The following is a 16,620-nucleotide window of genomic DNA, read 5'->3' on the forward strand; positions in this document are numbered from 1 at the left end:
GGACAGCCATCTGCCTCGACCGACTGGGTTGAGAGAAAGAGAACAAGAACAAGAGAGAGAGAGAGCGGGAGGAAAGGACGGCACAGCACAATGCAACACATAGGCTACATGATAGTGTTGATGTAAATGTTTTATGTACAGATTTTCAAGACACTACATGGAAGAATATCCACATCCATATTCTTTGTCCACCGCCTACCACAACAAGAGAAAGAAATATCACCTTCATTGAGTAAACGGCTGAATATGAAGCTCGGTTAACAGAAAACTGTACAGCTCATATCAGAAATATTACCTAATATAACTTAATATTATAGATGAATTATATTAGTATGACAAATAATTAACAACAAATAAATCAATCAGATTTCAAATGCTCTCAAACATCCCCTGATGTACATTTTGTTATTCCCTTAGATGTTCTGCAACTAATAAGTGCAAAAGCTAAAGATGTTTAAGCCAAGACACTTTCACCTTTTGGCTTGACTTGAAGGCATCATCACTGGTGATCATTGAAAGTCATCATGTAAAGTAACTGCAGTATAAAAAAGAAAAGTCAGAACCATCCTGATTTCTATCTCTTAGCATTCCCATAAATCCCATACCTATTTGGACAGGAGTGTCCTACAATGCCGCAACCCTAAGCGGGAATCATTACAAGGAAATCTGAGACTCAAGGAGCTGTAAATGACATCACGTTCCTCTGCGTTTTGTCGAAGAAGCCAGCTAGTCTGCAGCGCCTCTGTGACAGCCCCCTGTACCTACACAGTCAGTCTTCCACTCGGTTTGTTGCTGTTAGTAGTCGATGCAGCGGAGGGCCGCGATGGTGGAGGCCAGTCGACGAGGCAACAGTTTGGCGGTCTGTCTGTAGTCTTCTGGTTTGGCTCTCAATAGGGTGAGGATTTGCTGGAGGGTGCGGGAGGGCTGCAGGCCCAGAGCGTCCATCACGTTGCTCAGATAGTCTGTGGATCAGGAACAGGGGTCATCACCTCAAATTACTTTATTGTAACTGGGAGCAGTAACTTCATTTAATCGTTCTTTGTTAGTATTAATAACAATGCAATTACATATCACTGTTGTGTGAAACCCTCTTACCTTCATTTTGGTCATTTTCATAATTTCATTCACATGATTAAATGGTTTTTCACATTGTTAACTCTCAAATAAAAGCTGGTAGTCAAATAATAAGCTGTAGAATTATTTAGAAAAACTTTAACTTTGCCAAATTACAAAATTTTCACTTGATGAAATGCTAATACAACAGCAGCTCAGCTATCATAAGAGATCTCTAACATGTGAGATATGAAGGTGTGGTTATTGTACCGATATCTGTGGCCAGCTGTTTAGTGGAATGGGGGCTCAGTTGGGGGATAAGCAGCATGGCATCGCAGTACGTCTGCATGGTTGCCCGAGCGATGGAGCCCAGCCAGTAGTCTGCGGTGTTGTCCAGTTCGGGAAGGTCGTCGCCTGAGACACAAGGAAGGGCTTGTTTCAAAACAGCTTACAGGGGTATGAAAGGAACAAGAAGAGAGATGGATTGAGAGGAGAATCAGGGTGGATGGTCAGTAACCTTGCTCTGGAGGGAATGGCAGCTTCCCGGCGTGTAGGGCCATCTCTAGCGCCGGATCCTCCTGTGTCACAAATGGTTCCAAGTGGAGCGGCAGAGACATCAGGTACTGACCTATCTGAAAGAGTAAAACAGAGTCATTAATATGTCTGGCTGTCTGGGAGCTACAGTATCATAAGCACCATACTTCTATTAGCTGTAAAATATGTATGAAAAGACATTGACTTTATTTTATGAGATTACATCCTCATGGGGGTTTTTTGTATTAATCTGCACTACATGCTTAAATTACATCAGTTATGATTTAGTGATTATTTACATTAAATGTCATGACTTATATTCAGATCAAAGCTAACTAACATTTGTGATGTATTCTTGCGGTGACAGGCTGAAAGTAGGCAGGTCCTCTGTGTAGCTCTCTCCAAAACCAGGTGACTCTTGACTCTGAGCACAAAGGGCACGAATGACACAGTATGAGATGAGATTCAATTAGATACGTCACACACTCAAATGCAGACACGCACACACACATACACACACACACATATAATCCATTAGGTCTTAGCGAAGCACTCAAATCCTGACAATCAAATCAAATCATGGGAGAAACTTGACACTTGCTCACCTCCATCTTGGAGACGAGGCAGAGCTGGTGTTTGATCTGTAGGAAGACCGAGTCGAAGGCCAGCTGATTGGCCTGCTGGTTGAGTCTGGTCAGAGCTGCTCTGGGCTCAGCTAACAGGCTGGAGTTGCCTGTGCCTTTCTCCTGCAAGACAAGGGGGGGAAACGGATGCATGAGAATAAACATCATATACAGATTTAATACGTATTCCAACACCGAGCCCTGCTCCGTACCTTTAATGAGTAGAGGACTTCCATCAGGCTGTTGTATTCAGCCATGCTGCCCCTCTGAAGGTAGTTGTATTCCTGCCAGGGGTTCTTGGTGGTGCTCTTCCTCTCTGTGGAGCTGGCCTCCTGGATGCCTGCCAGGCTGCGGGGGCTGTACGACTCTGACAAGTACTTACCTGCTGTACCCAGTATCCTACAGGAGGGATTGATTGATTGATTACAGAGAATTCATGCAATTACAAAAATGTGAGAATGTGCCTAGATAACAGCATGCTCGTCTCTGATGTCCCTTATGAGACAAAGTTAAAATATTTCTCTTACTTGTTTGACAGCTGTTGCTCAAAGGCGCCACACTGTCTGAGTAACTCTCCACAAGTGGCAATAATTCTGCAAAACACAATAGAAACATATTAAATGCACAGACACAACTTTTGGTGTAAAAATTTGTGTTTTTATCAAATGATCCCGAATGTAAAAGCGTATTAACCTGACTGAGTTCTGGAAGGCTGTCCAGTCCTCCTGGAAAACAGATGAACTGGGTGTGTCCTCCAGTTTGCACTTCTTCCTGATTGACTGCAACGTTGTGGAGAAGTCAGACACATACCTAGAAAAAGCATAATGTTAACACAATGTATAAATCAGTCCAAAAAAAACCAAAACACATCCATACACAGTAAAATGAGGCAAAGTATTTAATAAGACTTTGCGTGAGAGTGAAGGATATCTACTTGGTGAAGAGGGCTTTGAGAGCTTTGAGGAGGCCGCACACAGCCAGTCCGTCAGTCAGTTTGACACAGCGGTCCACAGCGGCGCTGGCCAGGCCGAACAGTTTGCCAACAGAGTGGCTCAGCTCTTCTACACAATCAATTACCTCCCCATGTTCCTAAAGATAGGGGACAATATGGAGATGTGACACAAAACACAAACACAGAGAAAATATAAAAATACAAGGTGAATAAAATCAAAATTCTGGGTGCAAAGCTATTATATATTGTGTGTGTGTGTGTGTGGTGTCTCACCAAAGGAACAGCACTGATCTGGATGAGGAGGTGAGCTTCCTCCAGATCTCCATACTGTAGCTGGTAAGACTTATAGGGGTCGTACAGCGCACAGACGAGCTCGTTCACCTTCAGTAGGTTATGCTCACCTGGAAATGACACAGAGAGAATATGACGACCACTTCCACCACATCTGCAGTATCTACGGTTGAATTGTTTTAGCTGTCATTCCTCTGCTTTGTACAGACCCAGGTGTGGCAGCATGGCGGCCTCCAGGCTGTGTCCGAATGTGGACGTGGTGTTGTTGAGTTCCAGCAGGGTGTCGAGACGCTGCTCTTGAGCCGCCCGGTCCATGGCCGTGCTCAGGCACACGGGGATGGATGGGACCATGGCCCCCAGAGTCTGGATCAGCAACACTGTCACCACCTCGTAAGGGTTCTTGAACACCTGGTAGGTATTGAAATACGGGTAATGTGTACATGCTCAGCGTAGGCAGCGATGCATTGACCCACATGAATTTTAGAACAACTAAGATCAACACATTTTTTTATACTGCAAGGCAATGTTTTATGGTGCAGGTAGCATTTATTACCTTAAAAAATGTGTTAGACTTGGAAAGTATGTCAAAGCAGTTACTCAACCTTTTAATTCATGCATGTGTTAATCAAATGAAACTTTAAATGAGTCTCTACCAATTAGTTTTAAATATTCATAATCAATAATGAGTTCATAATAAGACTGTAGAAGAAAAGAAAACAACTTAATTTGAGTTGTTTGCTCAACTCAATTCACTGACTACTGTCCGGCAATTTCAAACAGCGTGTTAGTATTGTTTCTAGTTATAACTGCAGAGCAACTGGTTAAGTGTCTCTTGTGTCGCAGTGGTGTGTCTGACCTGGCTGCTCCACTGGAGCTGAGCGTGCCACGTGGAGAGCAAGGTGTCGTAGAATTCGGAAAGCTGCTGGTTCAGACTGAGCTCGCTCTGAGAGAGATCTTGCCACATGCTCACTAACTGGCCCTGGAGATACCGAGAGATAGACATTCATTCACAAATACATACATTGTACGCTCACACCAAAGAGATAAACGTATAAGAATGTGGTTTTATGATGAGATTACTGACTGATGATTAGGACTTAACCACTTACCTTGTGACACTTGTAGTAGTAGGCGAGGAGCTGTGGCATTCTATCTATTTCTGTGAAGACTTTAACAAACAGCTTGGCTTGGTCTGCAGAGAAATGGTGAACATGAAAATTAAATAGACATACTCATCAGATGATGATAAAAAATAAAAATAAAAATAAACACTGAAACACTACAGTGAATAAAAAAATGAAATACATTTGCTTTGGGAAACTCTTCTGAAAAACACATTTTTCTACTGGGCTCTTACCTATAGACATGGAATTAAAGGTTGCTACTATCTGGGGGCTGGCCAACGCCTCCAGTCTGTTTTTCAGAGCCTCCAGGTGGACACACTTCTCTGAATAGTCTGGTGTGTCCACCAGCATTGCCAGACTGTTCTGCATGCTAGTCAGCTTGGAGGAGATCACTGCAAGGTCCTGGAAGAAGAAAAGAACAGAAATATCTAGATGATGTTGAATACATAATCTACCAATATGGTTATCTATCAATATGTTAATACACAATACAATATGGTTTGATGTAAAACCCATGAATATAAATGAAAAAGAAAGCTGACCAGTTTATTGTAGCTACCATAACAAAAGGTTCATTATTATGAAGCAGCAAGCCAGTCACAAACAATAAGAAGTGGAGTCTTGTGGCCATATCTTTCTTTTGTACCTGTGTTTTGAAGGTCTCCTCAATGTCTGCGCTCAATGTGCTCCATTTATCTGCCTCCTGCAGTGCCTCAGCTGCCAGCTGCATGCGACCTTTCACTTGATCAATCTCCACCAGGACCTGGTGAAAAATATCCACACCAAATACAAGTCATGTACTATCAGACGTTGACTGTTATAGTGCTTATTATTGAAGCAATTATTTCAATAATATAATATCAGGTAAACACTTTAAGAGTCAAAATAGTAGATTTGTATCTTTCTTTTACATACAGTATGTTACTTGTGAACCCTGAATATACTACACAAGTACACATATGCTATTTATGTAGTAATGACATAGTGATGGATCTTCTCACACACCTGCATGGACTGCACAGTGTCCTGCTCAAACTTCTTGATGTCCTCTTTCACCAGGACCATTTGCTCCTTTAGGAAGGAAGCCTCCTGTTTCACAGCCTCAACATCTCGCAGCACTCTGGGCATATTTTGGACGGCCTGATTACTGCTCTCTACACAAAGACATACAGTCAGTAGTCTTTCAGTCAGTAAAAGACACACAGTAACAAGAGTGTCTCATACTTGATGCTCGAAATTGCCAGCCATCAACATGTGCAAATTTCCTTGATAGGATTCAAGACTAACAGAGTAAATGGCACTGCTATCTCAACATCTGATAGCTTTTTACTGTCATCATGTTTCTACCAGAGGCTGCACATTAGCAGTAACTCAGTCATCAGGTCACTGTATATAATGGATTCACATAAACAGTGTTGACCTTAAATGATCTCTGCTCACATAATGAAACCATGCAAAATTATAGTTAGGATCGGTCCATATAGATAAACACACATACAGAAAAATCCTTTAAAGCAGTTTCTATATTGCGTAAATATTGATCAAAGCTTTTTATATGAACTTTGTTGGTGTCCTCTGCATGTAATTCATTTGATGTTGTTGATTTAGGGTTACAAGCTTTTATTGATATATCTGTTGCTTATTTTCTCAAATAACTGATTCATCGTTTTGTCTGTAAGATGTCAAAAAATGGTTTCAAAAGCCAAAAGGTGACATCCTCAAATGTCCTGTTTTGTGCAACCAATCATCCAAAACGTAAAGACAACCGTTTTACATTTGCAGAAGATTAAGACGACCACTAAACATTCAAATTTGAAAAGGTGGATACATCAAATTGACTTTTGGAAGTAAAACAACTCACTGGATAACTTATAATTGTGATAATTTATCATTATGTATATAATGGCCTATAGTGTGGATTAAATGCAGCAAAGTTTTATTTATAAAGTATCATTGTCATATAATATGTTATAATGAAAACAGGTGTTGATTTTTTAACTTTATGGACTTCATGGTCATTTTGGAGGCTGTGCTTTGTGTTGCTGTTGAATTGAATTTGTGTTATACTGAGAAGTGTTTCTAATATTTAGTCTACCCTCATTAACATAAATAGAGTGAACAAGATATTAACATATCATCTTTATTGGCCAAGTAACATATGTTAACACATACAAGGAATCTGACTCCGGTTTAGTGGCTCTAGAATTATCACCTTTCTGACAATGTCAGCAAAAACTGAAAATGTATAAGCTTCATAGTGGAAATTAATGGCAGAGCTGCTGCATTAAATTGCACAATAATAAAGTGGTTGGTGAGTGTATATACTTTATATTAGAAACAATGCAGTCAAATGGGATTCATTGCATAGCTCTTGCATTTATTTTAGCTTGGTGTACCTAATAAAATGGCAACTGAGGTCTGTAAAACAACAGCTACAGTCTCTTAAAGTGTTTCTATGCAACGTGTCATTAGTTTACTGTAACTACTAACCTTCAATAGCATTGTTGACTTCCTGGATGAATAGCTGCAGTTTCATGACCAGTGTGGCTGCGTGTGTGTCCGCCTTCCCCGGCGCGTCCTTCTGCACCACCCTGAAGGCGCCGTTTACCCAGTCTTTCACATCAAAATCATCATCCAGGAATTTAGAGAAATCCATTTTGCCCCTTCACAGTTTGACCAATACAAGAAGCCGAGCCTTGTTCAGCCAAACTCTTCTGCTGCAGTCTGTCATCGACCCATTGCTAACGCCAGCTTTAGCTAATTTTTCCCAAACAAAGGCTTCGACACGAATATAAAATAAATAGCCCAGGAAAATGAAATGATCATTACAACTAAATACAGTTCCAACAAGGCAACGGCCTCCTCCAGAGTTGATTTTTAAACGTCCACAGCATTAAAAGGGGAAAAGTAGAGACATATTCTCTATGTTGGATGCTAGCAGTGCAAGTGACACTTGACAACAACTTCCTTTTTGTGCTTCCTGTTATTTATCTTCCGCAGAAACAAGCGCCAGCACGACAAACTGACCCGCCGTGTCTTCTAAATCCTGTAAAGAGAGTAAAGCATATTTCGTCTACAAAATTTTAATATTTTTGTTTAAAAAATTAAGATGTATCGTGTTTGGTAAAGAAAAAAGAGGGGAGAACCATGATACATCCATTGGGAGGACTTAAAGATGTGCCACATATAAGTACGTCCGTGCAGAAACTTTTAACTTTTTTTTTTATTGGACTTCTTTGCTCTGAATTTGACTCACAGGACTCCTTCCAGGCCCAAACATGCTCCACCCATCAAATGGCTGAAGTTACTAAGTTTTACAGTTTAATTCATTGAATATGCATCAATGTCTTTAGGCTAACAATCATTAAACCAGCACAGACACACAGCCAATGGATCTCATTTCGGATAGCAGGCACGTCACATCTGGGTCTACTGGTGATGCAACTTGAGTCAAAAAAGAAAAAAAGAGCATTGCTTCTTGCAGGACCAGGATAAATGTACTGTTGATCAGGCAGCAAAGAATGACATCACTGGAAATCCTCTTCTTTATTTCACTGCTCATTGTGGTTTCATGTAGAAAAAAACATCCTACACCTAGAAATTATATATTTTATTAAAGTTTTATTGAAAAAGGACACAAAGACAACAAAAAATATTAAATTACTATAACATAATAATATCCCTTTACATAGTCATGCTCTCAGAGACAAAGGATTTCATTCATTTCATATGTGCTGCAGTTGACATTTATCACTACTCATCTTCTGTTTTATGAATATTATCTAACCAGAGGACTGTGGGAAAGGCAGTTGGAGGCAGTAAAACAACTGAAAACACATCTCATTTCAGTCTCTAGCAGCTGCCTGTGAGGACGTACACAGTGAAGGTGTTTCAACAGCACTTCTGCTCATTCAAAGAGAGATGGGAATAATGGATAGTATTAAGGACACAATGTCCAAAGCTGTGTTTTCTCCTTCTACTCTGATGTCCGGCCGAGGTGGGCTCCACATGGCTCAGATCATTCTGTGTCTGGTCACCTTTCTCCTGGGTGCCTTCAGAGGAGGGAGCAGCCATACCTACTGGAACTACGCCATGTTCACCTGGGCCTTCTGCCCCATCATGACCCTCATCATCACCCTCATTGAGATGTTCAAGCTGGATATAATACTCAATATGTTTTGCCTGGACTGGCCTGACTTCGCCACAGGGATGGCCATGTCCTCTGCGCTCATGACTGTCTCTGTGGCTATCACCTATGCCAACTTCTATGCATGCCTGAAATGCCTGTACGGCTGGATAGTGACTATATGTGCTTTCTTGTGTGGCTTAGCCTACCTGCTTGAGGTGGTGAAGGATAAATTTGTGGACAAGAAGAAAGGGAGCTACCTGGCTGCTCTGCCTGGATTCTGGAAAGTTTTGGAGGCATTTGTGAGCTGCATGATTTTTATATCACTGACTGGTTACAGAGACAAGCCGGCTCTGATCTTGTGTGTTATAGCATATGCTATTCCTTTCCCCATCCTGCCTGTAATCATAGCCACCAACATCCTCAAAAAACTGAAGAAGTGTTTGCCCTTTAACTTGGACAGGTTTGTGTTTATATTTCTGGTGATCTCAGTTTTGCTGTATGTATTTGCTGCTATCATGTGGCCCATTTTTATGTTCAAAAACAATCCTCGTCCCAGTGACTGTCCACCCAGCTTCTGTATCTGGGCCATTCAGTTTATGGTTGCGTTCATGACCTATGTGAACCTCATTCTTTTCACACTGGACCTCATTTTTACCCTCCTTGGTATCTGTGGCTTTAAAAGCACATAAGCTTACTGCTGATTTGATGTTTAAGTGTGCCTTTCAACAACTACGTACTTCTATTAAATGTAAATTTGATGCACACATCAAAGGAAAAACAAACCTAAGTAAATACTGCACATCTCATCACACAGGATTAAAAGTCAAGAGTAGAGAATTCTAGATTTTAGTTTCTAGCTAAAAAAAAAAAAAAAGTGTAAATAATGCTTTTAAAGCCCAGATCTGTGCACAGAAGTCACATTGTCAACATTTGGGACCAAACAGATGCTATTTTACAGAGTGTCCACAGCCTATATTTGAAAAGAAACAGCACTGTAGCTCTACACCAATCACAGATTAGATTTTTAAACATCCACTTCTGATCATACTCAAAAAACCAGACCTGCAAGGTACATTTTATCAGGCATCACATGTAATTTGGGTCAATAAACAGACTGACAAGGAACAGATTAACACATGATCACATGTAATACAACCCATGTCCCATGTGCCGTATTGTATATTTTTACTGTATGAAAATTCAATGTATGATGTATAATTTAACCTTAAAATGAATATCTATTTGTAATTTTACATTTTTATACTGTCTAATCTGTTGGTGTGATTTTATTGTAAATCTGAAATATGACCCATGAAAATGAGACTGCACATGGATGAACACACATGTTTCCTGAAATCTGTCCCCATCATCCAAACATTGATATAAGCCAGAATGCTAAAAGCCATCAGTGCACAATGGGACTAAAGTGACTCTCAAATAAAGATGTATGCATGACCTCATTCTTTCAATACCGGATGAAAAAGCCTAAAATTACAGGTAAAATATGTACATGTGTATGTGAAAGAGACAGAGAGATAGGGTGTATATGTCTGTTTGGAGAGCTTCATAAATAATGTTTAAAAATTCTATTTTTAGTTTGTTATTTCCAAGAAATCTCAAATTTTGAGATTTAGATCTGGTTATGGTTACAAAAAATCAATTCTGTTTTCCCTTTATCTCAGGTATGTGGTCCATGGAAGACAAAGATAATGAAGATGAAAGATAAGAACAGAAAGATTTAAGATATTCATCTTTTTCATACTGATTCTCAACACATAGGGGGAATAGATATAATTAGCTGATGCTGGATTCTGAAATTTTTGACTGAATAAATTACTGAATAAACTACAATAAATATAGACATGAATTGCAGGGAAAAACTCTAGATAAGCAGAAATAAACAACAGTGTCTATTGGGGGTAACATACTGTCAAACAGACAGTGTGCACAATAGTTTCCTTTTCATGGAAAACACACTGACAGAGTCTGAAGAGCAGTTCATGAATTAAAAAATTTGAATAGGATTGGGTATGTAAATAATGTCTGCCCTTTGTATAAGACTCAGCTCTATCTCAACTTGAGAACAGAGCAGCAGTAGCGACGAGGGCAATTACTGATCAAGTAGCATAAAGTGTAGTTAATCTTGCGATTGGAGTATTCGCATAAATATAGAGACATCTTCTTCCTATTTTCAAGATCTGGGCTTCCTAATTTGAGCATCATGTGTGGCCCATTCAAATCCTTGCAGGGCATTTTGCACCTCCTGGAAATAATCTTCAGCACTTTATCTCTCGTCGCCGTCATCTTCAGGGGCCATGTAATGATTCCATGGGGCATCTGGTGTGAGTTTGTCTGGGTTTTCTGCATCATTGTACCCCTGGTCCTGATTGTGGTGGAGGCCAAAAAGTGGAATGTCCTCCTGGCTGCCTTCCTACCCAACTGGGCTGACCTGTGCTGCGGGCTGACCCTGCTGTGTACTGTGATGATCATCTCCGCCACAGTCGCCTTTGCAGCTATTTTCGTCTGCCTCTCCTGCATTCCGAGCATCATGTGTTTCATCTTCTCCCTGGTTGCCACTGGGGTCTTCCTGGTTGATGCGATAATGCAAAAAATGAAGTGTCCAAGTGGCTACTTCTCCAGCCTGAGAGGAGTTCTCCGTACAGCAGAAGCCTTTATAGCTTGTATTATTATCACTGCAGGCCATGACTTCTTTGTAAGACTGGAATGGTACAATCACCCGCCTGGGATGATATGCAGCATCGTTGTGTTTGCCATTTGCCTGATCGTCACTGTGATCATCATTATTCTCAATCTGCTCAAACTACTACAGCGTCTAGTCCCGTGCGGGCTGAATAAGTTGGAGCTTGTGTTCGACATCGTGGCAGTGCTGTTGTACCTGCTCGCTATCATTCTTTGGTGTGTCTTTGGTTATAAACGCTATTATTACCGCTATGAATACAATGCTACCAACTTCTGCCACAGTTGTGCCTTTGCAGACCTGAATGCTGTTACTGTTGGAGCCATAATCAATCTTATCCTTTACATTGTAGATCTGGTTTTGGCTTTTAAAGCTCGCTAAAAATATAGACATGACGTGCTCAAAGATTGATGGAAACACTGATTTACTATTGTTGATTTCAGTTCCTCACTTGCAAGTTGACCATTCAATAAAGAGAATATTTAACAGACAATAGCTGTGTATGTGTAGGTATGTAAGGTAATGAATGATTGACACTTATTACACATGAAACTTTTTTAATCGCATTAAAAAATAGCATTAAATCCTGCATTGCAGTATGCAAGTGTTCATATCAGCAGGTGACAATATGCTGAAAAAAAGCTTGTTTTGGTGATGTCATATTGTTAATTGCAAATAAATTTCATACTTAATTCTCAAGCCTCATGATGAAAATGTACCATTTTACTTTGGGGTATCATTTCTTCTAGTCACAAATGATTAGAAGTGTATGATGTATGAAAGTGGGTTTGAGTCAGTGGTATGATCAGAGTGGACAATGCAGTCTCTCTCACATTAAATATTTGGATAATTCGTATTGTAGACTTACAACACCAGTAGACATTTGACTGTGGATACAAAGTTTTGTTGTATCTCTGCCAATACAACAATAGCTCAGATACATGAAATTCAAATCACACAATTCTGTCAGTTGACTGCCATGGAAGTGAGATAGTGAATGCAAATGTCATAGCAAACACTCATAGATGCTATCAAAGTAAAATGGTGCTAACCTTTACAACACTACTTAGCTGTAATACATGATTAGAATGTATGAAATAGCTTATAGAGACTTAAAAAAAAAATCAATGCTTCATAGAAAAATCTGAGTTTCGGTCAGGTGTGTTTTCGCACCGCAGCACTTAGCTCCTTCAGGCCTCATCTGGTTCCTCGAACTCCACAGTCTCCAGTAGACCCTGAAAAGAGAAGTAGTGGGAGTTGCAATAGACGGGAGGCTTGTTAGGATCCGAACCCGCCGCTTCTGGTTTCAATGATGCAAAAGGGTTGGCTCCACTTCCCTTCATATCCATCTCCAGCTCCAACAGGATCTGTAGGGAGTAGGTCATCTCTGTCTCACTGTGGAAGGAGCAAAAGAAGCACCAGCAGCCATTACATGTCGCACATGTCATGGATGAGTTCCCATGGATGATAAGAGAGCAGCGAGAGAACAAACAGTGAGCTTGCTTAACTGTAACTGTATATTTGCATACTTTCAAACACTTGTGTAAGACATTGTACAGTAATGCAGATAACACACATCCTAGCAATGTGCCAAGTTGTATAATATTCACTGTGAAATCAGATGGAGAGCTGCAGGGATATGTAATTATTTTAATACATTACAAGTTACTTTATATGATTTAGTTAATTAGCAGTGTAATTACCTACAGTGACAATTTCAAGCCATATTATGCTCTCTGTAAACTTGTAATCCAATGCATTTTTTTCTAAGAATTGGTAATCTGATAACTGTATTGAAGTCTGTAATCTGCAACTTATTTCCTATTTGTCAGCTGCAATAAATGACTTTAACATTTTGTATTTAGCTATTATAATTCTGTTACAACACATATGCTAAGTGTGTGACTACTAGTCTGTAACACTCACCTGAGAGCAGTGAAAAGAGAAGGAATCTCATAATCCCTAAGAAGCAGAAGTGTTGGAAGCCAACCCTGGTCCAGACCCTGACTGGCATCAAACCCTTGACACAAAAAAGAAAATAGTATGTATAGGAGAATGATATTATATATGATATGATATTACATTCTACAGGGAAGATGTCCTCACCAGGATTAAACCCGACCACCAGGTCCGGCTTGGCTGCTTCCTCTTTCTCCACCAGCTCCTCCCAGAACTGGTGGTAGAGACCCTTATAGGCACTGATGAAGACCCTCTGCCTGGGGCCAAACGCCCTAAGTGGAGGCCTCATGATGGGGCCGTCCATCACCTCTGGTCCCACCATGACTACCTCTATGCCTTGGTGTCCAGGAAACATCTTGTTCAGCTCATCGTAGTCAGTCAGTCTGGCTGCCAGTGTCTCACTGTGTCCTGCTCCCACCAGGTGAATAGTGAGAGGTTTGGAATAAGGTTTAAGGCCAAACAGCCTCATCCCCCAGGCTATGGTCAGCGGCCTTGAGAAAAACTCACTGCAAACCCTCCACAGTGACTGCCTCAGGTCCTCATCTACGGGTCGAGGCCTGCCGGCGTTGGTCCACAAGTCTTTCATGGTTGCTCCGGTCAAAATGGGATCAAGGCGAGCTGTGAGATCTCCCTGCATGGTGAGCCAGTCATCCCAGCCCTTAACCTCTGACTGGGGCTTTGACCATTTGTCTGTAGGGAACGGAAGAACTCCTGATGATGGGACAAAGGAGAAAAAATACTAAAATTAGTTTAGTAGAACTACACCCAATCCATGACTTCATTCTTGCACATGTCTTATCTACTCATAACACTTTACCTTTGTACACAAGCCATTCCACAACTCTGTCAATGGCAGCTTGACGCAGAACTGAGCAGAACTTCTTATGTTTGGGCCAGTCGTCCTTCTGACACTCTTTACAGCAGTAATAAACATTTAGACATCTGCGCAAAGAGTGGACAAAAGTGAGAAATATGTGATTGTAAACTCTGATGAAGGTTGCATAGGTCAGATCTTTGTTTTTGTTTACCTGGAACAACGCTTCAGGCTTTGTGGGTTTGAAAGTTGATTGGGCCGCTTCTCACAACGTGCACAGATCTTAAAAGACTCCTCCATCTTCTCAAACATCTCCTTTTGAGACCGGAAGGCCATGGGTTTACCCTTGGTGTCTGGGCCAGTTCTGGAGAGAGAAATGAAAGCAGAATAGAGATATAATGGACTAGAGTAAATGACCAGTAACTGATTATTAATTATTAAAGTCACAAATATCACCCTTGTTAAAAATTAACAAATATGCTAAATATTAAATTGTCTACTGAGTTTATAACCACATGTATTCCCACCAGCCACCAATGAGACTTGCACTTTTCTATTCTTAGACTGGGACATTTGCTGTCGGAGGAGGGGAGTGTAGGGACAGCACAGGCAGATAACATAGTGACTTTACATATAATAATGTTGCAGAAAATGGGGCCTGGAGCTTAATGGTGACAGCTCGGACAGAGAGTGAATAGCAGGGAGCAAAAAAGCATGAAACAGCCAGGCTGTGGTGGCATGCTACTATCTCAAAATGCCATTCAAATGTCAAGCAGTCACTGTTGACGAGCACGAGGCGCTTCCTGCTGCGCGTGGCTTCAGACACCTTTCTTTGTGTGTGTGTGTGTTCTTAAAGTAGCCATGGAAAATTAGGAATATACCTCATATTAAAGTACCAAACTTATTCCACTTACTTCTCTGTTTCCGTCATGTTGAGGTTTACACGCTGCTTAGTGTTTCTTCTCCTGCTGCTGCTGCTGTTCTGGTTTGAGATATGAGCGGCCTGCTGCGGGCTGCCGCTGCCAGATATAACACCTGTGCTTTCCCTTCTAGAAAGCTCTGACAAGTCTGGACCATTTCTGACCTCACAGGAGCTGCAAATATATGAGCCATGTTAAAAAAAAACAAAAAAAACATTCAGATCTGTACAGACACATGTTTTTTTTTTTTACGGAAAGATAATTCCATAAATCCACCCACGGTTGTAGGATACGATTCTAGAGGAATTAATTTTAATTAAGACTTTAATTACTTTTAATGATGACCCACCGAGACATCAGGTATTCCATTATTCCGCCACCTATATTTTCGTTGTGCTTTTGCATCTTTTCTCCAGTAGAGGTCAGTGTCGCACAGAAAACGCCGGATTCATGAAGTCAAACACATGCAGACCAATAAGTAGTGGTGGACTATGTTTAAACATATAGGCATCAGTGTCATGATTGATTAATAATTATAATTACACATGAATTAATCCAACAAGAAACTCACTTTTTTCATGGCGACAGATGGCCGTTTCCAAAGCAGATTCACACACGGACCCCTAATTTCCATTAGGTCTTGCATTTGGTCTTGCTCATATGGGAATATTTTTGTTTTTCCATTTATCGTTGATTTTGAAGTGTCATCACTGCACATGGTGAGATAATTGTGATGAGAATGAATCCCAATTCATTTGAGCATATTCCCTTGTGTACTGTATTACTTCACTTCTGGTAAATTTAAGGAAAATGAAGCCATTCCTCTTTTTGACTGAAAGCTGGAATACATACAGAATTTAGAGGAGTTTAGAGGACACACCAATGTTTATTTGAAATATTTGCAGAAAGTGCATCTAGTAGGGATAGTTTTGTAGTGACGAGGTGGTATTTTTAAAGTTGCTACAGAGGCAAAATCCTATGATTTTGGCCTTGCAATATAAAGCAATCGTGTCTAATAGGCCTGCAATAAGTGGTTATAATGCTTATAATGCTCAGCTTTGTTGAGACTGTGTCAGATAGGTGACTTATTTCATGGTCGTTTTTAAGCCTGTGGCTCATGCTGGTTTTCGGTGTTGCATTGTATTGTAAAGTGTTACTGTTATTGTTAATCCACCCTGAATAAAACTTTAAATGCTGCTTGGCCTTTCTATTGTTAAGAGATAGGGAAGAGGCATGATTGCTTTTGGAGAGTTTCCACTCAGCACATAAAAACATGTCATGTCCTCGGTTTAATCTTGTGTTGTCTGGGCTCTCGAGCTTAACAAACACATGAAAAATGTCCAAATACCCTCGAGCGCAGCCCACTCCTGTGTAACACAAAACTCTGAAAACAATAGTGTCCCAAAGACAAATACAAGAGGTTTCATAGCCTGCTTATTACATTTCAGAATACTCAAACATAACCACTTTCATATTACTATTATCACTATTAAGGAGGACAACAAGAACGCAATGACTAGATG

The 16,620-nt window shown here is 40.5% G+C and overlaps 4 protein-coding genes across 4 annotated transcripts; 2 read left to right on the forward strand and 2 right to left on the reverse strand.

The window, feature by feature from the left end:
• Positions 1–112: 112 nt before the first annotated feature.
• On the reverse strand, positions 113–7,578 carry cog7 (component of oligomeric golgi complex 7). The gene is made up of 17 exons (XM_067575798.1): positions 7,068–7,578; positions 5,583–5,731; positions 5,224–5,340; positions 4,811–4,979; positions 4,563–4,645; positions 4,310–4,432; positions 3,663–3,861; positions 3,436–3,563; positions 3,145–3,299; positions 2,904–3,020; positions 2,738–2,803; positions 2,423–2,609; positions 2,193–2,333; positions 1,928–2,011; positions 1,571–1,685; positions 1,324–1,467; positions 113–962 (listed from the first exon to the last, which is right to left on the reverse strand). The coding sequence occupies exons 1-17, from the start codon at positions 7,231–7,233 to the stop codon at positions 796–798; spliced, it is 2,310 nt and encodes a 769-aa protein (XP_067431899.1). The 5' UTR covers positions 7,234–7,578; the 3' UTR covers positions 113–795.
• A 650-nt stretch (positions 7,579–8,228) lies between these two features.
• LOC137172296 (myeloid-associated differentiation marker-like protein 2) lies at positions 8,229–10,461 on the forward strand. The gene has a single exon (XM_067576634.1). It carries the CDS (start codon positions 8,499–8,501, stop codon positions 9,393–9,395), a length of 897 nt encoding a protein of 298 aa, XP_067432735.1. The 5' UTR covers positions 8,229–8,498; the 3' UTR covers positions 9,396–10,461.
• Positions 10,462–10,646: 185 nt separating this feature from the next.
• On the forward strand, positions 10,647–11,810 carry LOC137172297 (myeloid-associated differentiation marker-like protein 2). The gene has a single exon (XM_067576635.1). The coding sequence runs from the start codon at positions 10,928–10,930 to the stop codon at positions 11,783–11,785; it is 858 nt and encodes a 285-aa protein (XP_067432736.1). The 5' UTR covers positions 10,647–10,927; the 3' UTR covers positions 11,786–11,810.
• Positions 11,811–12,581: 771 nt separating this feature from the next.
• Positions 12,582–16,503, reverse strand: LOC137172293 (putative protein MSS51 homolog, mitochondrial). Its single transcript, XM_067576632.1, has 7 exons — positions 15,447–16,503; positions 15,092–15,271; positions 14,392–14,541; positions 14,181–14,305; positions 13,511–14,074; positions 13,331–13,424; positions 12,582–12,799 (listed from the first exon to the last, which is right to left on the reverse strand). Exons 1-7 carry the CDS (start codon positions 15,500–15,502, stop codon positions 12,595–12,597), a joined length of 1,374 nt encoding a protein of 457 aa, XP_067432733.1. The 5' UTR covers positions 15,503–16,503; the 3' UTR covers positions 12,582–12,594.
• Positions 16,504–16,620: the final 117 nt, after the last annotated feature.

Source organism: Thunnus thynnus, chromosome 20, assembly GCF_963924715.1.
Source record: "Thunnus thynnus chromosome 20, fThuThy2.1, whole genome shotgun sequence".
NCBI lineage: Eukaryota > Metazoa > Chordata > Actinopteri > Scombriformes > Scombridae > Thunnus > Thunnus thynnus.

What these genes read in the sequence shown, in the direction of transcription:
- cog7 (XM_067575798.1), bottom strand. Translation starts at nt 7,233, where the DNA reads ATGGATTTCTCTAAATTCCTGGATGATGATTTTGATGTGAAAGACTGG. An exon ending in CTCAAAGCCCTCTTCACCAA is followed by an intron (nt 3,021 to 3,144) that starts GTAGATATCCTT and finishes TGCTTTTTCTAG; the next exon opens with GTATGTGTCTGACTTCTCCA. An exon ending in CGCAAGAATACATCACAAAT is followed by an intron (nt 1,686 to 1,927) that starts GTTAGTTAGCTT and finishes TTACTCTTTCAG; the next exon opens with ATAGGTCAGTACCTGATGTC.
- LOC137172296 (XM_067576634.1), top strand. Translation starts at nt 8,499, where the DNA reads ATGGGAATAATGGATAGTATTAAGGACACAATGTCCAAAGCTGTGTTT.
- LOC137172297 (XM_067576635.1), top strand. Translation starts at nt 10,928, where the DNA reads ATGTGTGGCCCATTCAAATCCTTGCAGGGCATTTTGCACCTCCTGGAA.
- LOC137172293 (XM_067576632.1), bottom strand. Translation starts at nt 15,502, where the DNA reads ATGCAAAAGCACAACGAAAATATAGGTGGCGGAATAATGGAATACCTG. An exon ending in AACATGACGGAAACAGAGAA is followed by an intron (nt 14,542 to 15,091) that starts GTAAGTGGAATA and finishes TTCTCTCTCCAG; the next exon opens with AACTGGCCCAGACACCAAGG. An exon ending in AGCCTGAAGCGTTGTTCCAG is followed by an intron (nt 14,306 to 14,391) that starts GTAAACAAAAAC and finishes CTCTTTGCGCAG; the next exon opens with ATGTCTAAATGTTTATTACT.